Genomic DNA, 25,386 nt, shown 5'->3' with positions numbered 1-25,386 from the left:
GTCATACAAAAAATTGATGAACCAACTGAATGGGTCAATTTGCTTGTTATTGTTGATAAGAAAAATGATAAACTGAGGATTTGTTTAGATCCAAGAGCCTTGAATCGAGCCATTAAAAGAGAGCATTTCAAATTGCCTACTTGTGAAGAAATTATGTCAGTTTGCCAATGCAAAGTACTTTAGTAAGTTAGATGCATCCTCTGGATTCTGGCAACTTAAACTAGATGAACTGAGTTCAAAGTTGTGTACCTTTAACACTCCTTTTGCCAGATACTGTTTTCTTCGGCTTCCATTTGGAATTGCATCAGCTCCTGAAGTGTACCATAAAATCATTTACATGCTATATGAGCACATTGAGGGTGTGGATACTTCCATGGACGATATTATTGTTTGGGGATCATCTAAACAAGAGCATGACTCCAGACTCAGACAAATCTTTAAGGCAACACGCAAGGCAAACCTGAAGTTAAATAAAGACAAATGTCAGCTAGGAGTGACTGAATTACCTTTGTGGGTGATATCATCAGCAATGAGGGTATGCGTCTTGATCCATTGAAGGTTTCTGCTATTGAGAATGTGCCAGGACCGTAATGTAAAAAGGATGTTCAGAGGTTCATGGGAAAATTCATACCCAATCTTTCTGAACAGCTTGCTCCATTGAGGCAGCTAACAGAAAAGAAAAACGAATGGAGCTGGAGTCATGAACAGGAGAGAAGGCATGGCAAAATCTCAAGAAAGTGCACACCAAAGAAATGGTGTTGAAATTCTATGATGCTGAGGGACCCATCAAAATCTCATGTGATGTATCTGAAGCAGGCTTAGGGGCAGTATTACTTATCATGAAGCATGATAAGGAATGACTACCAGTGGCATATGCATCTCGTTCATTATCCGATCCAGAAACAAGGTATGCCCAAATTGAAAAAGAATTGCTCAACATTATGTTTGCATCAGTTTGTGTCAGGGCAATCTATTGATGTTGAAACTGATCATAAGCCTACTGAAACATATTACATTGTTTCACAAACCCTTAAGTGACTGTCATTTGCAAATTCAGCAAATGATGATCAAATTGCAAAGATATGCACTGAATGTGTCATACACACCTGGAAAATTCACGTACACAGCTGACATACTTTCCAGAGCTGTGGATCCAACAACAAAAGACAGTCACAGGGACGCTGCTGACGTTCAGGCATTTGTTGATATGATCACAGAGACTGTACCTGTTGCTCCCAAAAAGTTGGAACTGCTGTGTCTTGAGACAGAAGGACAAAATTCTCAGTCAGGTAATACAAGTGGTGATGGATGGATGGCCAGTTAATAAGCATGACTGTACCTCAGAAGTACAAGAATATTGGAACCACAGATCAGAACTTTCTGTTGTGCATGGGATATTGTACAAAGGCAGCAGAACTGTGATTCCTAGAAGTCTCTGAAAAGAAATGCTTGGGAAAATTCATGAAGGCCACCTAGGTATTGAAAAGTGTAAGAGAAGGGCACGGGAAGTGATGTTTTGGCCCAGGATGAATCAAGAAATTGCAGAATTGGTGTCTTCTTGTCAAATATGCCTTAAATCCCAACCTAGCAACCCTAAGGATCCACTGCATCCACATCCTAGTCCTCAGAGGCCTTATCAGAAGGTAGGCATTGATCTGTTTGTAACTGACAACAAAGATTATCCATTAATTACAGATTACTATTCACTGTATCCTGAAGTGTGTGGCCTGAGCAGAACAACTGCAGAGAATGTAATTACATGCATGAAATCAGTTCTTTCCAGACATGGTGTACCTGATGAAGTTTTCACAGACAATGGTCCACAATTCAATGGTGAATGCATGAGACATTTTGCTCATGAATGGGGCTTTGTTCATACAACATCTAGTCCATTTTCCCTTAGTCCAATGTATTAGTTGAGAAGTCGGTAGGAATCATCAAAAAACTGATGCACAAAGCTAAAGATAGCGGAGGTGATTTTTATAAAGCTTTGTTAGCCTATCGCAGTACTCCACTGGAATGTGGATTTTCACCTGCTCAGCTCTTGATGGGATGCCGTTTGAGATCCAATCTGCCAATAGATGAGAACCTTCTGAGAACAGAGGGAGGTGAACGAGTGGAAAGATGAACACAAGGCAAAGCAGAAAACATACTTTGACGGATGTTCTTGTCCATCACCTGAACTGCACCAAGGAGATGAAGTAAGGATACAAGACAAAATGAACACGTGGACACAGAAAGCTACAGAGTACTTGAAGTACAACCCAGATCATACATGGTCCAAACAGAAGGAGCAGTGTTAAGAAGAAATCACAAACAACTTAAGAAAGAGCTAACTTCAGGTTTCAGTTAACTGATGCAGACCAGACAAAACATGGAAATAACAACAAAATAAGAACTGTGTGAACCACTTAGAAGGTCTACTTGTGTTCATAAACCCCCAGAGAGACTGATAGAGACATGTTAAATTATGCATTTGTTCTGATCAATGTTGCTAATTGCATGCGCCGGAATGATAGAAAAGATTGAGAAACATGGTATTGTAAACACGTTGTGGTTGTTGTTGTTAAATAAAAGTTCTGTTTCTTCCAGAAAATAGTTATTTATTAGTAACCCACAGTGCACATGAATATAAAGAACACAACACAGTCTGCAAGACAACTTCAACTTGGGAGAAGATTTGTTTTCCAGCAAGACAATGATCCCAAGCATAAAGCCAAAACTACACAGCAAAGGCTTAAAAACAACAAAGTTAATGTCTTAGAGTGGTCAAATGGGAGTTCAGACCTCAATCCAACTGAGAATTTGTGGCTGGACTTGAAAAGGGCTGTTCATTCATGATTCCCATGCAATCTGACAGAGCTTGAGCAGTTTTGTACAGAAGGGGGGAAAATGCAGTGTCCAGATATGCAAAGCTGAGAGGGACGTATCCACACAGACTCAAGGCTGTAAATGACGCCAAAGGCGCATCTACTAAATACTGACTTGCAGGGGGTAATTATGCAATCAATTATATAGTGTTAAATAATAGTAATAAATTTAGACCAATTTGCAGAAATTTGTTTTCACTTTGAAATGTCTTTTCTGTTCAAAGCCAAATTAAATCCAGTGATTCAACATTGTAAAACAATAAACACATTGAATACAACTTCAGATAAGTTTTGTCACCTCTTACATATTCATGTCTCAATGTCACCCAAAGTTTTTCAAAAGCTTTTATGACATTTGTTTCTGCAAACACCATTACTGGAAACAATGGGAATCCTTCCCCCCCCCCCCCCCACCCCACCACTCCCGGCTTATCAAGAATGTTACAAACCCGCAGGTTTCGTTTACTGTGGACTGTCACTTTAAAAGAGTGCTTCAGTGAGGCAGGACTATGATGCTGTTCCCTGACTGACTCACAGCTTGTTTGCCTTTAAAACAAGGACACAGACCGTCACAGTCAGAAGAGGAGAGCGGGGCAAACCCGGAAAAGGTAGCAGCTCCAGCTTGTCGAAGCCGGGAACTTGGAACTCTGCTATACTCTCAAGTGGGGGTCGATTATCGATCCAGTGCACATTAAATGTGTGGCTGTCACTTGGTGTAATCCATTGGAGTGGATTTAGGAAGGTCCTGTGGGACCCCTCGAAGTTAACCCTTGCCTGGGTATGTTATGTGGTAACCCCTTGAAGACGACATCGCTGTGACAGATCACTCTGGTGTTAATTCGTATGTGGATTTGGAACGGTTCAACGAAGGATCTTCAACCACTGATATTTATTAATTACCATCGTGGAACGTGTGGAATTTGATGTAATTGCATTCTATGTTTTGCCTCGGTTTACAAATCTCTCTCTTCCATCACTTATTCCGCGGATGAACTGAAGTTTCAGGCTTTACCATCTCAAGACTCTAAAGCCTTGTTCCCCCAAGCTCAATAGTTTGGGAGTTACATTTACACACACACACACAACACTTAAGTTTTGTTTATCTTGTTTAAGTTGCTATATTATAAGTAGATACTAATAAAGATAGCGGTTTTAACATCAAAACCAGATTCCAAGTGTGAACTCTATTGCTGCTGGTTCGTTTCTAAGTTGTTACAGTTTGTAACAAGAGGGATGCAGGACAAATATCCGACTACAGGGTCTGTGAATGCCTAATGTCAGACCTAACAGACTGACCAGGGCAAAAATGCCCAGGTCTCCTTGGGCTTCCTCTCGTTGCTGAGATCCATAACAGCAATGAACCAGTTTCCCCATCGCCAATCCATGCATCTGTTAGCTCAATATTCAAACCTACTGTTAGCATTACTGTTTTAGACCCTCTATGATGTTCATTGTATAAAAATAGGTAGAATTCTAGAACAAGTTTGAGATTTAAAAAAAATACTGTTAGAGCAATGCAACCCAAATTCAGGCCATTCAGCCCAACTCATCCATGCCAAAGGTACCCATCTCAATTACCTTCATTTGGCCTCTATCCCTATAATCCAGGAGTTCCCAACTTTTTTTTAATGCCATTGACCAATACCACTAAACAAGGACTCAATGGACCCCAGGTTGGGAAACCCTGCTTAGATCCTTCCTATCCACGTACTAATCCAAAAACCTTTCACATGTCGCTGGTATACATGCCTCAACTACTTTCTCTGCCAGCTCGTTGTTTGTATGCACCAGTCTAGATACACAAAAACCAAGTAGAGAATATATTGAGGCCAGTCCAATGACAACATTTAAAGACACCTGGTCGGGTACATGGATAGAAAGGTTTATATGGATATGGGCTAAATACAGGTAAATGAGGTGAGCTTAGATAGACACACTGCTATTGTATCTGCCTCCATTATCTTCACTGGTAGCTCTTTCCTTATGCACACCAGGTTCTACATAAAGAAGTTGCTTCTCAAGTCCATTTGTGTTCTTTCTCCTTCTCAACTTAAATCTATCCCCTCTGGTGTTTGGTTCCTTTTCCCTGGTAGAAAGACTAACCATTCACCTTATCTAGGCCCCTTGATTGGACGAGTAGAACCTCAAGGCCTGCTTCTGCATTGTAGAACTCTCTGCATGAAACCAACTGTACTGATTACTGAACTGCTAAATCAAAAGCAACACAAAAGATTAACAATTAAATAAAAACTTAAGTTACTTTTGTCTCCTGCTCCAGGGAAGAATCGGAGCCTATCTTTCTTCTTCTTCTCTTCAGGAGCCAAGGGAAGAGGTTTGGAGCCGTGGTTAAGGCTTCCGGGATCTTTGCTGCCCACTCCAATCATGGTACTGGTGTTCCTCATGGGCGGAGCCGGAGGCTTGTCCTCCACTTCACCATTATCTGACATCTTCAGTTACCGCCACCTACCCCTACAAAACAAAGATAAAAGACTGGGTTAATAATGTCAAAGATTAACTCCATTTGCCATATAGTACATTAACACTCAATGGTCACTTTATTAGGTATAGGAGGCAGCAAGTATTAAGAATTTGTTGTGTTTGCATCTGAAGTACAACAAAAATATTCAATTATAAGGAATATAAAGAATTAAAGTTAGAGATTAAATGTACATAAATACCAGCATGTATTTACAATATAAACTGCATTATATAAAGTGATTTAAACTGTTTACAGTACAGTGACAGGGTCATAAATAGAAAGCGTGGGAGGGTCTAACTAGAATGGTTAATCAAATTAACTGACTGGGGGAAGAAACGTTCAAGATGGTGTGAAGTTTTTGTTTTAATAGCCTTATAGTGCCTTCTTGAAGGAAGCTTTTGGAAAAAAGCAAGCTTGCTGGGTGTCCACATGATTTTCCTGCCTGTTTCTTTGTCCTGGATACACACAAGTCCTGCAGTGATGCATCTAGCTGTGAGTTCTTGTTTCCTTTAGATGCCCATCTGAAAACTTTATCACTGATTCCTGAGGTTACTACAGAATGTGTGAGGACAGAATACGTAGGTTCAATCCAGCGATGAACCTACGTAGGTAGGTACCAGGTTCAATCCAGCAATGAGGGAGTTAGTCTCTGAAGAGATTGAGCTGCCTGGGACTGTACTTGCTGGAATTCAGAATGAGATCTTATAAAAATATGTAAAATTATGAAGGGGATAGATTAAGATAGAGACAGGAAAGTTGTTTCCACTGGTAGGCAAGACTAGAACTAGGGGACATAACCTCAAGATTCCTTGGGGGTGAGGGGAGGGAGGAGAGAGAGGGGTAGTGATTTAGGGCAGAAGGAACTGCTTTTCCCTGACTGGTGAATCTGTGAAATTCTCTGCCCAGTGAAGTAGTGCAGGCTACCTCAGTAAATATATTTAAGACAAGGTTAGTCTGACATCGGTGGTGGGGAAAATGCTAGAGTCGGTTATCAATGATGTGATAACAGCACATTTGGAAAGAGGTGAAATCATCGGACAAAGTCAGCATGGATTTGTGAAAGGAAAATCATGTCTGACGAATCTTATAGAATTTTTTGAAGATGTAACTAGTAGTGTGGATAGGGGAGAGCCAGTGGATGTGGTATATTTAGATTTTCAAAAGGCTTTTGACAAGGTCCCACACAGGAGATTAGTGTGCAAACTTAAAGCACATGGTACTGGGGGTATGGTATTGATGTGGATAGAGAATTGGTTGGCAGACAGGAAGTAAACGGGACCTTTTCAGAATGGCAGGCAGTGACTAGCGGGGTACCGCAAGGCTCAGTGCTGGGACCCCAGTTGTTTACAATATATATTAATGATTTAGACAAGGGAATTAAATGCAGCATCTCCAAGTTTGCAGATGACACGAAGCTGGGTGGCGGTGTTAGCTGTGAGGCGGATGCTAAGAGGATGCAGGGTGACTTGGATAGGTTAGGTGAGTGGGCAAATTCATGGCAGATGCAATTTAATGTGGATAAATGTAAGGTTATCCACTTTGGTTGCAAGAACAGGAAAACAGATTATTATCTGAACGGTGGCCGATTAGGAAAAGGGGAGATGCAATGAGACCTGGGTGTCATCGTACACCAGTCACTGAAGGTGGGCATGCAGGTACAGCAGGCAGTGAAAAAGGCAAATGGTATGTTGGCATTCATAGCAAAAGGATTTGAGTACAGGAGCAGGGAGGTTCTACTGCAGTTGTACAAGGCCTTGGTGAGACCGCACCTAGAATATTGTGTGCAGTTTTGGTCCCCTAATCTGAGGAAAGATATTCTTGCCATAGAGGGAGTACAAAGAAGGTTCACCAGATTGATTCCTGGGATGGCAGGACTTTCATACGAAGAAAGACTGGATCGACTAGGCTTGTACTCACTGGAATTTAGAAGATTGAGGGGGGATCTTATTGAAACGTATAAAATTCTAAAGGGATTGGACAGGCTAGACACAGGAAGATTGTTTCCGATGTTGGGGAAGTCCAGAACGAGGGGTCACAGTTTAAGGATAATGGGGAAGCCTTTTAGGACCGAGATGAGGAAAAACTTCTTCACACAGAGAGTGGTGAATCTGTGGAATTCTTTGCCACAGGAAACAGTTGAGGCCGGTTCATTGGCCATATTTAAGAGGAAGTTAGATATGGCCCTTGTGGCTAAAGGGATCAGGGGGTATGGAGAGAAAGCAGGTACAGGGTTCTGAGTTGGATGATCAGCCATGATCACACTGAATGGCGGTGCAGGCTCAAAGGGCTGAATGGCCTACTCCTGCACCTATTTGTTTCTATGATAGATTTTTGCATAGTAGGGGAATTAAAGGTTATAGGAAAAAGGCAGCTAAGTTGAGATGAGTCCATGGCCAGATCAGCCATGATCTCATTGAATGGCAGAGCAGGCTCGACAGGCCAGATGGCCTACTCCTGCTCCTATTTCTTATGTTCTTATATGAACAGGCTTACAAAATTCACTCTAAAAGGTTGCCATGAAGAAATGCTAATAAGAGCATACAAATTAGGATCGTTTTGCCACAACACTACTTTCATATTTAAAATTCTGAGTTTGTCTTGTTTTGAGAGCAGTCTAGTGGAATGGAACTAGAGCTCCTACAGGAAACCCATGCTGTGACAAGCCTGATTATTGTGCGAGGGGACATCTATTTTTATCTACAAGGATCAGCCATAAATAGAATTTCAGGATTAAAGATGTGTTGGTGCTAGAGGATGCAGAAGAGATTCACCTAGATAGAATGAAGCATCTTTGCCATGAGGAAACTGCAGAAGCACAGAAACATGCCCCACAAGACCATCTAGTCCATGGCCACCATACCCCTCCCATCCACTTACTTATCCAAACTTCTCTCAAATATGGCAATCAAACCCACATCCCCCACTTCCACTAGCAGCTCATTCTGCACTCAGACCACCCTCAGAGCCAAGTTCCCCTTCAGAGTTCCCTTAAATATTTTACCTTCCTTCCACCCTTAACTTATGATGACCTTTACTCTAGTCTCAATAAACCCAAGTGGAATAAGGCTTCTTGCATTTATCTTATCTATACCCCTCAATTTCTCCTCATTCTCCTATGCTCCAGGGAATAATGTCCTAACCTATTCAACCTTTCCCTATACGCTTAGGCACCATATACATATGCCTAAGACTTTTGCTCAGATCCTTAAGTGCCAGTAATATTCTTGAGGATACAAGTTATAGGGAGAGGTTGAACTGGTCCAGATACAAAGTGAATTTCAGGATTCAAGATGTGAGAACTGCTAGAGAGGGTGCAGAGGAGACAAACAGATGTTGCCAGGAATAGAACATTTCAACCATGAGGAAAGACTGCAGATACTCAGTCTATTGTCCCTGATGGTCAAGAGAGGGAATGATTGAGACGCATAAAATTTTGAGAAGTGGCATGCCACGGTCTTTCACACCTTGTAAGGCATGAAAGTGCCTGACGCTGGCCTCTCAGGCCTGACTCGACGTCATCATCAAATAGGACAGTAAATAAAATTGGCAATTGGTTTATTATTGTCACATTTACTGAGATACAGTGAGATACTTTTGCTTTGAATGCCATCCAGACAGATCACAGAGGCAGAAAAACAGGACATAGTTGTAGGGTGAGGGGCAAGAGATTCTTCACCCAGAGTGCTGAATACCTGGAACACACTGCTGGAGAGAGTGGTGGAAGCAAGTGTTGCTGACCAAATTTAAGTATCCTGATGAGCACTTGAAATGCAAGGCACTGAAGGCTACGGGCCAAGTGCTGGAAAGTGGCACTACTAACAGGTGGGTCTCCACTGGTAGACGTGAAGATGGTGGGCTGGATGGCCTGTTTTCATGCTGTATGACTGCATGATGCCAATTCAAATCGGTAACACTAACTTCCGATAATTCAGCACAAGTTTGCAATTGCATGGTTGCAATTGAATTAATTGATTAATTCAATTAATCAATTGAATTAACAATTGTTTAATTCAATTAATCAATTGAATTAACAATTGTTTAATTGTTAATTAATTAATTGAATTAACCTAGATAGAATGAAGCATCTTTGCCATGAGGAAACTGCAGAAGCACAGAAACATGCCCCACAAGACCATCTAGTCCATGGCCGCCATACCCCTCCCATCCACTTACTTATCCAAACTGTAAGTAAGTTTGGATACTGAATTAACAAGAATCACTGGGACAAAAAACTATTCTTGTACAGCCCCAAACACCAATTGAGACAAATAATGAAACTGGCAAAGACTATATTCCCATGCTTGGTTGGACAACGATGATGAGATACAACTACAAGCTTATCACCAAAAGAGCAAAAGGTCAGCTGAAATAAGGAAGTGTATCAATAATACCAGAATAACCATTCAAACACAGTGGCAGAAGCAAAGTTCAAAACCCAAAGTACATGCATTCACTGTACACTATCCTGAGATTTATTTACTTAACAGTCATAGTACAAACAACAGTATAGCACAGGAACAGGCCAAAGGCCCTTTGGCCCATAAATGTTGTGTGGAACCAAATATATTAGTAATCAAGTGGCCAAATAAACTAATCCCTTAAGACTACACAATGTCTGTACCCCTCCAATTTTGTAACATTCATGTGCATACCCAAACGTCTCATGTATCTGCCTCTACCACCATTTCAGGCACCCACCACTCTCTTGTATTAATCATTTTTAAATGAAGATATTAACTTGAAGACAAAAGTACATGAGGAAAAACAGGAGGATGAAGAAGTCTTTCAGTGGATGGATTTCTGGCAAGTATGAAATAATTGCGATGGCTAGCTAGACATTGCTGACCATTCTCCAACCACTGTATTCAGGAACTGGAGCAGTTGAGCGGAAAAGCAAGTTTTGAATTTTGGTTACATCCAACAAGACTTGAACACGTCTCTGAAGTGTATTCTAACAGCTTAAATGCCTTCATGGGTTTAATCAGTCACTGAAGATCCATGAATTAGTTCTTTTCATGTTCAACAGCCTGAAAAAGAAAAGAACAATTATAGCCTTCACTTAGTCAAGAATGGCTCTTGGTCACAGATGTGGAATGGTCTGGAGCAACCCTCTGGTCAGTATCGATCATGGATGTTATGTCCCAGCTATCTATGTGATACGGAGTACAACAGTATACTCCAGTATAGGAGTATCAAGTATGATATGGAGAGCAAGCTGCTGCCCATGTAGCTGGCTCCCCCTCTCCATGCAAAGGAACGGCAAATACCAATACAAGATTGTATCAACAGTACTACAGGGGTTGCTAGTAAGGCTGCCTTATGGACTCCAGATCCAGATTTTTCCAGCTCATTTTCCATGTGGGTATAGACGCATGTCAGCGGAAGTTTGAGATCAGAGTTTTCCTTCTCCTAGATGAGCTGCCAACCATGGCTGATGAGTCCTGTCTACCCGAAGTGACTGATTTTAAGGTGCCAGTAATCCACCCATGCCCCTTTTCCTGTCAGTAGAAACAGTTCTGCCAGACTTAGTAGCTGATCCACATGTGAAGGCCAGGAGATGGATGTGGTTGTACAAGGACATTGGGAGCATTTAATAGGTAGTGGAACTTACCCTTGGCTATAATCAACCTTAAAGAACCGAAGAACAGTTAATGTAGCAATTGCCAACATGTTCAGAATGCAGTGGGGTGGAGACACAACTCACAAATCAGTTATAACTAACTGAATCCTAAGGACCACAGATAAACTCCTGAGCATGGTAGGCAATCTGGGATTAATTGGAAGACACACTAAGAGAAAACTAGGGTACTGAAAGCTGAGTTCATTAAAACAACCCAGTCCTGAACATCATCAAGAGAGTAAAATCTTGTCCATGCAAATAGATTTTTCAAACACAAAATGCCTTTCCCAGTGCATTCTTCTCAGGCAGTCCCTTTGGGTTGAGGATGAACTGCTCTACAATATATTTGAACCATCTCAAATGACAGAAGAGATGCCCGAAAACCACGTGACAGTGGGGGAGGGGGGGGAGGGGAGAGAGAGGAAAAGAGACTCACGTAATTATCAAAGAAATACTGTCTCATTCAACTCAAAAAATATTGCTTGCGATATAGAGCCATGTGGATCCAACTCCAACTGATCTCAATCACCTACAATTATTGGAACTCTGTGGTGGTGATGATAGTGGATGGTGCTGAGAGCAAATTTGGGTTAGTAGCATTGGACAAAGTAAAGGATTGGTCAAGAAAGCATAGATCAGTGGTTCCTTGCTTGATTAGTATTGGTCCATGGCATAAAAAGGTTGGGAATCCCAGCATAGATAACGTGCCATGTAAAGCACACAGGCAATGTAGCCTTGGTTAAAAAGCACAAATGGATTTAATGAATTAACAGAGCAACATACAAAATGCTGGAGGAACTGAGCAGGACAGGAAACATCTATAGAGTTCAATAAACGCTAAACGTTTTGGGCAGAGACCCTTCATCAGGATGCATAATACTTTTTTTTCCTCTCAGCAAAACATTGGACAGCTCCTATTGAATGTGTAATGTTAGAACTATAAACAGCAACAGCTTCCGAGTTGTGATGATCCTGTATATGAAGCTACTTGAAAGTCTTGGTAGAAATAGTAATACAACAAAAGGAGGTTTATGGAATAAACACAAAAGATTCTACAGGTGCTGGGAATCTTGAGCAACACACAAAATGTTGGAAGCACTCAACAAGTCAAACAGCACTCATGGAGGAGAACAAATAGTTGACATTTTGGGCAGAGACCTTTCATCAAAACTGGAGAGGAAGGGGGAAGAAAAATGTGGACAGGTAAGGGAGGGGAATGAAAGAAGAAGCTGGGAATGTTATGGAATAGTGTAAAAAGAACTCAGGTAATGCAGTGGACAGTATTTCATAGCTTCTTCATCAATTGGTCTGAGATGAAGTTTTTTTTAAATGAAAACAAATCAACAGAAAGGGTGAGCAGCTTCACGTTCCTGAGTGTCAATATCTCCAAGGTTCCATCCTGGAACAAACATATTGACGCAATTACAAAGACAACACACTAGCAACTATACTTCATTATGAGTTTGAGGAAATTTGGTTTGTCACCAAAGACTCTAGCAAATTTCTACAGAGAACATACTGACTTGTTGCATCACTGCCTAGTTCAGAGGCATTAATGCACAGGCTCACAAAAGTACATACAGAGGGTTGCAAACTCAGCCAGTTCCATCATGGGCATTAGTCCTCCATCAGAGGCCATTTTCAAAAGGCAATGCCTCAAGAAGGTAACATCTACCATTAAAGACCATCACCACCCAGGAAATGCCCTCTTTTTATTACTACCATCAGGAAGAAGGCACACGAGTCTGAAGACCCATACTCTGTCGTCAGATTTCTGAATGGTCCATGAACCCATGACCTTGCTATTCTGTGTTTGCACTACCGTAGATTCCGGATTATAAGACGCTACTTTTTCCCCACATTTTGAACAGCTTTGAACTCTGCGGCCTTTAATCCAGAGCGGCTAATACATGGTTTTTTTTCATGCCGCCTCGTAAACATTTTGCCTCGTAACAGTAGACCAATAAAATTGATGAGTAGTTCACAGAGGTCCAATGAAATTGTACGATAAATCAAGCGCACTTTCACAATTAAATTATTGTAAATCAGTCATTTGTACTCACCCTCATCAATATGGAAAATACTCGAAGAAAAGCAAGACCCGAGCGCGTCAGACCCGAGCGCATCAGACCCGATTAGACCCGATCGCGTTACGCAAGCGCGTCAGACCCGATTAGACCCGATCGCGTTACGCAAGTGCGTCGGACCCGATTAGACCCGATCGCGTTACGCAAGCGCGTCAGACCCGAGCGCATCAGACCCGATCGCGTTACGCAAGCGCGTCAGACCCGATTAGACCCGATCGCGTTACGCAAGCGCGTCAGACCCGATCGCGTTACGCAAGCGCGTCAGACCCGATCGCGTTACGCAAGCGCGTCAGACCCGAGCGCATCAGACCCGATCGCGTTACGCAAGCGCGTCAGACCCGATTAGACCCGATCGCGTTACACAAGCGCGTCAGACCCGAGCGAAAACGCTGCTTTTAAGTTAAAGGTGATCAATAACTTTTCCTGGTAGGCTGCAGTATACATATTTTTACCAGTCGCTAGGAGATATTGGAATGTTGTTCGTGCTGTTCAGTAAAAAAGTATATGCAACGTAATTTGTGTTACCGATACGTATGTATATTTAAAAGTAGCGGTGCGGCCTAAAATCCAGTGCGGCCTTTACAATTAAAAAATTGATTTTATTTCTAAAATTAGAGCCAGCGGCTTTTAATCAGGTGCGCTCTGTAGTCCGGAATCTACGGTACTTACATAGTAATTTATGTATTCCATTGCACTGCTTCCAGAAAACAAATTTCACAACACGTCAGTAGGCTGTAGAGTTGATCACTAGAGTAACACACAGAGTGCTTGAGGAACTCAGGAGGTCAGCAAGAAATGGAGAGGGAAAAATATACGTTTCAGGCTGAGACCCTTCATCAGGACTGATCACTGCAGCGCAGAAAGTGTTATTACTCGTTCATCGAAACCCCTTATAAATTCGATCAGATAATCTTACAACTTCTGCTCACAGGAACACAAAGTCATACTTCTTCAATCATTCACACAATTGAAATCACTGACCGGGTGCTATTTCCTCTCTTCCCAATCCAGATATACTGATCATAATTCCATAGGTGCTGCCTGACTTGCTCATTGGTCCCAGTACTTTTACATTCTTCCTGTTGGGGTATTTAAAACCCAACCCATATATCCCAATTGAAGGATATCCAGTGACATGCACAACTTCTTTTTGGGCTTCTTTCAATGGATGCTGCCCGACCTGCTGAGTTCATCCAGCTTTGTTGTACGTGTTGATTTGACCACAGCATCTGCAGTGTACTTTGTGTTTACATGAGCAACTTCCCTCTTTCTCCACCACAAGGCCTTGGAGCAGAACAGGCCATTCCATCATGACTGATTTTATTTATTTATTGAGATACAGCCCTTTGAGCCCCACTGCCCGGCAATTCTCCAATTTAACCCTAGCCTATTCAAAGGACAATGTACAATGACCAATTAACCTACTGTTATGTCATTGCACTGTGGGATGAAACCTGAGCACACGAAGGAAACCCACACGGTCACAGGGAGAATGTACAACCTCCCCCTTCAGACAGAGGCTGGAATTGAACCCTGTTGCTGGTACTGTAAAGCATTGTACAAACCACTATGTTACTGTGCCACCCATTTGTTATCCCTCTCAGCCCGATTCTCTTGCCTTCTCCCCTTAACCTTTGATACTCTGATTAATCAAGAACTTAAGATGGCGGCGCGACGACGCAGGGCGCAGCGGCCACTCCAGTAAGGAATATCCGTTATCTGTAAGTAGGGGCCGTGCACAATCCTGATTTGATTGAGACGGATGTGTGAAGCACGGAGGAACATCTGGCGAAACTTCTGACATGCCTGTGCTGCTGACGCTGCTACTGAGCGATCGGAGAGATCTCCAGAGAGGAAGGCCCCGAATCCTCGGCTTTGCCTGTTGCTTGGTGGCCGGAGCCGGGGTTGAAGCACTCGGCAGAGATGGTGCTCGGTGCTCGGTGTCGGAGGGCTGGTCGGAGGCACGAAGTTGTCGGAAGTTTTCGGACGGACTCACAGTTGGCTGTGCTCGGGTGCTTCCAGAGGCTGCATCGGGAAGTTTTGCCATGTTGGAGGTTTCTTCCTTCTGCCATCTGCGTGAGATGATGGGCTATCTGGGACTTTGAGACTTTTTTTTTACCGTGCCCATGGTCTGCTCTTATCAAATTATGGTATTGCTTTGCACTGTTGTAACTGTATGTTATAATTATGTGGTTTTTTGGTCAGTTAGTCTTGGTCTGTCTTGTGTTTATGTGATATCATACTGGAGGAACATTGAATTTCCCCTTGGGGATGAATAAAGTATCTATCTATCTATCTATCTATCAATCAATGATTGGCTGACATAGCTGTCTGTGGCAAAGAATTCCGCAGATTCATCTCCCTCTGGCCAAACAAGTTTCCTCATCTGTTCTAAATTAACATGCCTGAATCAGAGGCTGTTCCCTCCACTATAGGAAAGATCCTTTCCACATCCACTCTAGCTAGATCTTTCAATATTCTATAGGTTTCAACGAGATCCCTTCTCATTCTTCTAAACTCCAGAGTACAGGTCAAGGGCCATCAAATGCTCCTCATATGTTAACCCTTTCATTCTTGTGATCATTCTCGTGAACCTCCTTTGGATCCTCTCCAATGTCAGTATATTCTTTCTTAGATTAGAGGCCCAAAACTGCTCACAATACTCCCAGAGCGGACTGACCAATGCCTTATAAAGACTCAGCATTACACCCTTTTTGTACTCTAGTCCTCTAGAAATGAATGCCAACATTGCAATTGCCGTTCAGAGTCAATGAATCTACAAAATCAATCTAATTAGTCTCCTAATTATTTGAAAGTTCCTCCAGCAGATAGTTTGATATTCCAGATTCCTACATCCGTAGTCTCACATCTGTACTGCAAGGAATCCTTCACTACCAAATTAAGAGTTGTTTCAGTAAACCATGGAGCCTGGCTTGTTGGAGTCCAAATCTAGCATTGGGAGATGGGTGCCCGTTTTAAAACAGAGTTGGAGGAGGAATTACTTTAGCCAGAGGATGAAAAATCTGTGAACTTCATTGTCAGACAGCTACAGAGGCCTAGACAGGTTACAGAGGTGTTGCTCCAATCTGAGAGAGCACCATACAGGAGCCCATAAAGAATAATCATGAAATTATTAAAACTAGAACTGCAAGTGCCTCACCAATCTAAATTAACAAGAGAAGGTGCATGAACTGGAAGTGGACTTATAAAATACAGAGCCATGAAATAGAAGATAAAAGGATCAGGAAATATTGTGAGAGTTATTAATAATAGCTTATTCCAGCTCTGAGATTAATTTGTAATTACTTTTCAAAATTATGAATAATAAAATACAAGATAATCGTGTAATGTTTTACGGATAAAAGCATCAATGAAACACGAGATACGATGTGTGCATTCATGAGTGTGGGCTTTTATCGGAACAGTTTGTGTTTGATTACTGATTATTGATTGACACTTGCCCAATGTCTGGGTGATCTTTCAAGAGAGATAACTATAGTACTGAGATCCCATGAGGCCATTTGACAATGGATCAAAACAGTTAGCCCAAACTTGGCGAAACCTTGATAAGGCCACGAATACTGCACAGAAGCTGAGTAGCACTGCCTTTCAAAGGGCATTAATATACAGAGAAGAGTTCTGCAAAACAGATGGAGTGTTTGGAATCAATTTCTGGAGAGAGCTTTGTCAATTTTTATTGCAAAAATATATAATTTGGAATCAAATGGAAGGCCTTCAAGACAAACAACATTGTACACAACATTCAAAGGTAGCACATCAAGCTTATCCTAGAGTTCAGAGGACAATTTGATTTTCTCCTCCCTATCAGTAATTTACGAAACAATGCTAATATTAGAGAGAATGCATTTAAGATGAGAGGAAGGAGAGTCCAAAAGGAGATGTGCATGGCTAGTTTATTTATTTATTTACTTTTGCTGAGTGATGAGTGCCTGAAAAGCTCTTCCGGAAGTGGTTATTGAGGCCAATGCAATATAGGTGTTTAAAAGGCTCTGAGAGAAGCAGGCAATGGAGGGCTATGGATCATGACCAGGTGGAAACAATTTATTTAATTAGATGTAATTAACTCAATAGGTTTGGCAAAACTACTGAAATGGCATGCCAGTATAGTGATTAGCACAAGGTTTTTACACCACCAGCAACATGGGTTCAATTCTGCCGCTGTCTATAAGAAACTAGTACTTTCTCCCCATGACCTTGTGGGTTTCCTCCACATGCTCTGGTTTGCTCCCACATTCTAGAGATGTACCAATTGTAGGGCAATTGGTTACATGGGTATAATTGGGCTGGAAGGGCTTGTTACCATGCTGTATGTTCGTTAAGTTTGATGTAGGCGATCATGGTCTTTCCATGACCATGATTGTTCTTGGCAAATTTTTCTACACAAGTGATTTACCTTTGCCTTTTTCGGGGCATTCTCTTTACAAGACGGGTGACCCCAACCATTATCAATACCCTTCAGAGATTGTCTGCATGGTGTCAATGGCCATATAATGAGGATTTGTGATATACAGTTGGCCCTCCTTATCCACAGGGGATTGGCCGCTGGGAACCCCCACAGGTACCAAAACACACGGACACTCAAGTCCCTTATTTAACCTGTCTCAATGCGGGTGGACTTTAGGACCCGGGGGAGATCAGAGAAGCCGCCCGCGGCTGCTGCTGAATCCGCAGTACTTCTGTTCCGTTGATGGAAAACGATCACGATTGAAAATAAAAGTGGAAATAATAAAGCAATCGGGAAGAAGTGAAATGCCATCAGTCATTGGAAAGCGTTAGGCTACAGTCGGTCAATGATTGGAACAATTTTAAAGGATAAAGTGAGAATAATGGAGCATGTGAAAGGCCCTGCCGTGATGAAAGCTACAATTATTACTAAGCAACATAGTGGTTTAATTATTGAAATACATACGTTTCTTAAGTGTTTTATATGCATGGAAAAGTAAAATATGTACTAAATGCCCGGCCCAAGAAGCTATCTGCTCCAGCTGCGGAAAGAAGGGCCACTTCACCACGGCCTGCAAGTCCAAACCATGAGCGGGGTCGAACAGCACCACGGGCGAGGCATGGGGGTCACCATCTTGGACGCCGCCATCTTGCCTGCCCGCCTCATGTGAGGCATGGGGGGGGGGGGGGGGGCGGCCATCTTTGTCGGCGCCACCTCGTTCCGCCCCCGACCCACGGGGGCTTACCGGGCAACTAGACGGCGATGCAACTCTGGCCTCCGTGACCCTCGACTAAAGCGCTCCACACCAGCTCACAAGGTCAATGATAGACATCCTGGTGGAGGGGCACAGGACTAGCTGCCTGTTTGACACAGGCAGCACTGAGAGTTTTATTCAGCCGGACACGGTGCAATGCTGCGGACTTGTAACACAGCCGGTAAGCCAGAAGGTCACCATGGCTTCTGGAATGCATTCCACAGACATCCGGGAGGGTTGTGTAGAGACATTGGTGGTGCTGGGCACAGAATATTGGGACTTTGCGTTACTGGTCATGCCTCAACAGTGTGCCCCTGTGCTATTGGGGCTCGACTTACAGAGCCACCTGAAAAGTGTGACAATGGAGTATGACGGGCCCCTCCCACCAATCACTGTCAGAAATCCTCAGTTTTGTAGGACTTCGTCATATACCCCGCTACTGACCACACACACACACCGACACGCACATCCCACCCAACACCATGCCAACGGCCGCGCTACTGACACCACTTGCAGCCTCTCCACCCTCAAGCCCCCTCCCCCACCACTGTTTGCCAACCTGACCCCCAACTGTAAACCTGTGGCAACTAAAAGCAGGAGGTACAGCGCGGGGGACAGGGCCTTCATTCAGTCGGAGGTGCAGCGGTTGCTCAGGGAGGGGATCATTGAGCCAAGCACAAGTCCTGGAGGGCCCAGGTTGTTGTTCGGACCGGGCAGAAAAATAGGATGGTCGTGGACTATAGCCAGACCATTAATAGGTTCACGCAGCTTGACGCATATCCCCTACCCCGCATCGCGGACATAGTCAATCAGATAGCTCAGTACAAGGTGTACTTGACCATAGACCTGAAATCCGCTTACCATCAGCTCCCCATCTGCCCGGAGGACCGCCCCTACACCGCCTTCGAGGCGGGCAGCAGGCTCTATCACTTCCTGTGCGTCCCCTTCGGTGTCACAAATGGTGTCTCTGTCTTCCAAAGGGAAATGGACCGATGGTGGACCAGTGCCAACTGAAGGCCATTTTCCCATATCTGGATAACATCACCATCTGCGGTCACGACTGGCAGGATCATGACACCAACCTTCAACGATTTTTCCAAGCGGCCAAAGCTCTTAACCTCACCTATGACAGGGACACGTGTGTTCGGAACCACCCAACTTGCTATCCTTGGGCATGTCATGGAGAACGGTGTCATTGGCCCTGACCCCGACCGTATGCGCCCCCTGTTGGAACTCCCTCTTCCCACCACCCTCAGAGCCCTCAAACGGTGCCTGGGCTTCTTTTCCTATTACGCCCAATGGGTCCCTCATTACGCAGACAAGGCCCGCCCCCTGGTCAAGTCCACCGCATTTCCCCTCTCCGCCGAGGCCCGCGCGGCCTTCAGCTGCATTAAAGGGGACATTGCCAAAGCAACGATGCATGCGGTGGACAAGACCATTCCCTTCCAAGTAGAGAGTGATGCCTCCGACTTCGCGCTGGCTGCTACCCTCAATCAGGCAGGAAGGCCGGTAGCATTCTTCTCTCATACCCTTCAAGTCCCTGAAATTTGGCATTCCGCGGTGGAGAAAGAAGCCCAGGCCATAGTGGAAGCTATTAGGCACTGGAGGCACTATCTCGCCAGCAAAAGGTTCACCTTGCTGACCGACCAGCACTCAGTTGCGTTCATGTTCAGCAACCAACAGCGGGGCAAAATCAAAAATGATAAAATTTTGAGGTGGAGAATAGAACTCTCCACCTACAACTATGACATCCTGTACCAGCCTGGCAGACTCAATGAGCCCCCTGATGCCCTATCACGGGGAGCGTGTGCTAGCGCACAGCTCGACCGGCTATATGCCCTCCATGCAGATCTTTGTACCCGGGGGTCACCTGACTTTACCATTTCGTGAAAGCCCGGAACCTGCCTTACTCCCTTGAGGACATCAGGACGATAACCAGGGACTGTCAAGTCTGCGCTGAGTGCAAACCACACTTCTACCGTCCTGAACAGGCACAACTTATCAAGGCCACCCGCCCCTTTGAGCAACTGAGTGTCGACTTTAAGGGCCCCCTTCCCTCCACCGAACACAATGTCTACTTTCTCAACATAATCAACGAGTACTCACGGTTCCCCTTTGCCATCCCCTGCCCCGATACCACTGACACGTCCGTCATAAAAGCCCTGCGCCAGCTCTTCACTCTGTTCGGATATCCCTGCTATATCCACAGTGATAGAGGGTCCTCGTTCATGAGTGACGAGCTGCACCAGTACCTGCTGGCTAGGGGTATTGCTACTAGTAGGACCACGAGCTATAATTCCCCCGGGGAATGGACAGGTGGAGAGGGAGAATGCCACTGTGTGGAAGGCCACACTCTTAGTCCTTAGGTCAAAGGGATTGCCGGTCTCTCGCTGGCAGGAGGTCCTCCCCGAGGCACTCCACTCCATCCGCTCCCTGTTATGCACGTCCACCAATGCCACCCCTCATGAGCGACTCTTTTCTTTTCCCAGGAAGTCTGCCACTGGGACCACCCTACCGGCTTGGCTGACATCCCCAGGGCCAGTGCTGCTCTGGAAACATGTGAGGAGCAATAAATACTCCCCGCTGGTCGAGAGGGTTCACCTACTACATGCGAACCCCCAGTATGCCTACGTGGTCTTACCTGATGGGCGGGAGGACACGGTCTCCGTCTGCGACCTGGCACCCGCAGGAACACCAGACCCCTACCCCGAACACTCCACAGAGACTATGAACTCCGTACCCACCGAGGTATATACCCACGAGACACCGCGCACACCAAGCCCTACACAGACTCCTCACGACACTCCCATACTGGGTACCTCACACACGTATGAGGGATTACTGACGCCTAACGGGCTGGCACCTCAAGTCCGGCTGGAGCCAGCACAACCACCGTCACCGGTGCAATCACCACCGGTGCTACGCAGATCGCAGCGACAGAGTCGACCGCCTGATAGACTTAACCTGTAAATATACTTGTAAGAAACTTCGCCCCGTGGGGACTCTCTTTTAAAACAAAGGCGGGGTGAATGTGGTAAACTATGTATACCTGTCTGGGCACACCCCTCTGCTGACTGCTCCTGTGGCTCCTCCCACAGACCCCTGTATAAAGGCAATTGGAGGCACTGCTCCTCCCTCAGTCTCCAGGATGCAGTGGTCTCGTTTGCTGCTAATAAAAGTCGATCGTTCGCCTTCCGTCTCCGAGAGTTATTGATGGTGCATCACTCATCACTCTCTTAAATAAATAAATTACTCCTCATCTCTGTTCTAAAGGGAAGAACTTCTATACCAAGGCTATGCCCTTTGGTACCAGATTACCCCCAATATATGAAACATTCTCTCCATGTCCAATCCACCCAGGCCTTTCAATATTTGATGATTTCAAATGAAATCCCCCCTCATTGTTCTGAACTCCAGGGGGTAAAAACCCAGAACCAAATACCTCTCGTACATTAACCTGTTCAACGCTGTGTCAACTGGTGTCACCCATCAGCTCAGCAGTGAAAGCCAAGCAGTTTCAATCTCCTTCAATACTGTCCCTTTGCAGCATCATGGCTCTTTCAGTGATCCTGGAGTTGGTCCAGTGTTGGCAGACTAGGATGACAACTACCATCAAGGCCGGAGTGAGCTCTATTAGATGATTTGATGGCACTCGATACTTTAAAAAAAAATGAATACAATTCTCTAATTAGTCTTAACAGTTATGCCAAATCTTCCTTCCAATTGATCAAGTTAATCTAACTAAATAACCTGGCAATTTTAATTCAAAATGGCTCTGCACAGAATTTGCGATCTGAAGGATGAAAATCAATAATCCTATTTACGGACATTCTCCACACCCACTATTTCACCTCATCATAAACCCAATGATAGACAGTGCACCAAACATTACTTGAGATGATCACAGAATATTACAGCAGCATACAGGCCCACTGGACCACAATCAAACCAACCCTTCCCCCTATAGTCTTCCAAAAGGTAGGTAGGTTTTTAAGATTTTTAGATAGAGAGTGGTAGGTGCATGGAATGTACCGCTGGCGGTGGGGGGAGAGGCAGATACACTAGGGATGTTTAAGATACTCTAAGATAGGCACGTGGATGAAAGAAAAATTGAGGGGTATTTGGGAGAAAAGGGAGAGATTGATTTTGGAGCAGATTAAAAGAGTTGGCACAGCATCGTCACCCACAAATGTCGCCACACATTTGGCTCCGACGCAACACACCCACCATGCTCAACAGGACACAGAACAAAACAAGCAATAAAACTAAACTGAAAATGTTTAAAAGTACAGACACCACAGCCAACCTCAAATCTCGCCACTACGACTTCTCACTTCCTAGATAAATGCTCCCCAATTTACTGAGAGTCTGAATTTGTTTGAGAATTTCAGCATCTGCATTATTTATCATCCATTCTGTTCCAACCCGAACAATCACTTGCTCATGTCAGATGCTGGGTAAGGTCATCTTAACCTAGGCTGAGAGACTTCCAAACACTTTGCTACCACCCAGTACACAGTGTTTATAACAGCGCCAGAAGCATTTTACTGTTGTCTATTAACTACATGGTGCATGCGCAATTTATGTCAACTTGTACATCTAAAGAATATTTTTATTACCTGCTAATATTATTTTATGATACGTACTATGTTTTGTACCTTGGTCCCAAAGGAACATTATTTCATTTAGCTGGATACAGGTGTACAGTTGAATGACAATAAACTAGAACTTGATAACAGAATCCTGGCCTGATTTTCTCTTACTTTGCCTTACGTTAGTAGCCACAAAAATGCAAGCTAGTTAATTTGGAATAGAATTATATCCTCATAATTAGCATTTAGGGCTCCAGAATAAACTGTTTGCAGATAATTTCATCTTCTTCTACCACCTATTGCCTCCCAGCCTCATACATCATTCCCACTCTCCCCCACCTCACCTGGATTAACCCATCACCTGCCGGTCTGCCATTCCTTGCACCAGCTCTTCGTACTAGCCATCTGCTCTCTTTTGTTCCAATCCCGATGAAGGATTTCGGCCTGAAACGGCAACTGTTTATTCCCCTCCATAGATGCTGCCTTACCCATTGAGTTCCTCCAGCATTTTGTGTGTTGCTCCAGATTTCCAGCATCACTCGTCTCTCATGTTTATAGACAAACCACTTAAAATTTATCATAGTTGTTTTGTATGAAACAAACTTTGTATGAAGCAAGCACAACAGCAAAAAAAACCCATTCATTTCCTAATGCTGATATCAGTTGAAAGATAAATCACAGTCAAAACACCAAAGAATTCCTCTCCACATGTTCTTAATGGTGCTTACAGCTTTCATAAACACAAGATTCTAGAATTCTTGAGGAATACAACAGGTCAGAAAACAGAGAGGAATAAACAGTTGATGTTTCGGTTCAAGACCCCTTTATCAGCACTGGAGGGGAAGAGGGAAAGAATCCAGAATAGTAAGTTGGAAAGGAGGGAAGGGAGCAAAATCTGGAAGGTGGTAAGCAAGACCAGATGAGGGGAAAGGGAATGAAGTGACAAGCTGGGAGTTGATAGGTGGAAAAGGCAAGAAGCCAACATGAAAAGGTGGGGGGGGGGGGGGGCAAGATGTGTGGGTGAGCTGTCTGTCAGAATTCCAAAGAGAAGCAGGCAGTCCCACTTCTTAAAAATCTAAAACGTGTCAATATGAAGGAAGGATTTACCAAAGACGGTAAATGCTTCCCTTGCACAAGGTACACTCAAAAGGAAAATGGCACCACATTATTGTTGTAAAAGCCAGCAGAGTTTACAGGCTTGTGTCTACCATCTGTGTGACTGCAAAGCAAAAACTGAATTTCTATCTGTTATTTTCAAATTCCAGTCAGTGTTCCTTCCATGCTGACAAAAATAAAAAATGAGGCAGATGTGAAGAGCTTGCCAGGATAGAGGATTAGTCATGAGGTCAGTGAAACGAATGAGGTACAAGTATAACTGTGCCCCAGAATGAATCAGCACATTTAGAGAAGAGAAAGACTGGAATTTAAGTTTCCATCTGGCCTTTAGAATCTTGCACTGTATTTTGCCTTATTATGCAAAAGTATTTATTGGCCTGACCGATGACTCATGCGAGATTATGAACCGGATGTGTACACAGTCTTATAGTGAATGAACACAGTTTTATAGTGAATAAAAGTGGCTTCATGTCATCAAGAATTAATGGGCTTTGGGTGCTTCCTGACTGTGTCTGCCGGAACGTAGCTTCTGTACATGACAGGATTAGTGGTGACTCCAGGTTTATGTAACTGGTGATGTTAGCCTGATAAACAGCTACCAGTAATGAAGCAGAAAGTTCCTTCAATAAGTAATGACCTCAATAAACTCTTCCCACTTCCTCTTTGTAACCCACATTAGTGATGGATTTATATGCACAAGTTCAAAGTACATTTATTATCAACGTATGTATACATTACACATCCTTGAGTTTTGTCCCTTTACAGGCAACCACAAAAACAAATTCCCAGAAGAATCCATTTAGAAAAATAGACCAGACACCCAATACGGAGAGAGAAAAAAAAAGCACAAATAGCCGCAGAAGTGAAGCTTTACAAAAGACACAAAGCTGGACATCACTAGACAGAGCAGGTCGCAGCCTCAGTTCATCACAAAGCTGAGTACACACTGCAAGACCAGACAGGAAGCCAGGAATCACTGCCACTGGAGCAGGCCATAGCCTCAGTTCAGCACCGAGCCCTGCTCGTCCTCAACCCTTTGAATCTTTAGGTATGATCTTCCCTCGCCTTCATTTCTGCCACTCCTCCAAAAAAGTAACCCTTAAACCTTCTGTCCCATCCTATCTCCAAAATATACCCGCTAGTTGTGTGATGTCGCAGTAATAACCATGCACTCAACATCAGTAGGAGCAAAGAGTGGACTGTGGACTTCAGAAAGGGCAAGACGAATAGCACAAACCAATCCTCAGAGGTGGAAAGAGTGAGCAATTTCAAGCTCCTGCATGTCAGTGTTTGTGAAGACCTAACCTGGAACCAACATATTGATGCAGGTATAAAGGCAGCAAGACAGCAGCTATATTTCATGAGGAATTTGAGGATATTTGGTTTTTCACCCGAAACACTCA

The 25,386-nt window shown here is 43.8% G+C and overlaps 1 protein-coding gene across 3 annotated transcripts in view; it reads right to left on the bottom strand.

Moving 5' to 3' along the window:
• The window catches only part of pak1 (p21 protein (Cdc42/Rac)-activated kinase 1), a 300,561-nt gene that overhangs the window by 96,675 nt on the left and 178,500 nt on the right, over positions 1-25,386 (bottom strand). For all 3 annotated transcript variants that reach the window (XM_073044260.1, XM_073044259.1, XM_073044258.1), the window contains exon 2: positions 5,131-5,339. In XM_073044260.1, coding sequence (XP_072900361.1) covers positions 5,131-5,317 — 187 coding nt within the window. In that variant the 5' untranslated portion in view covers positions 5,318-5,339. The remainder of the gene's footprint in view (positions 1-5,130; positions 5,340-25,386) is intronic.

The sequence above is a fragment of the Hemitrygon akajei genome, chromosome 4, assembly GCF_048418815.1.
Source record: "Hemitrygon akajei chromosome 4, sHemAka1.3, whole genome shotgun sequence".
In the NCBI taxonomy this organism is placed as follows: domain Eukaryota; kingdom Metazoa; phylum Chordata; class Chondrichthyes; order Myliobatiformes; family Dasyatidae; genus Hemitrygon; species Hemitrygon akajei.
Note: the sequence above shows the minus strand (reverse complement) of the source record. Positions and strands in the feature narration are given on the sequence as shown.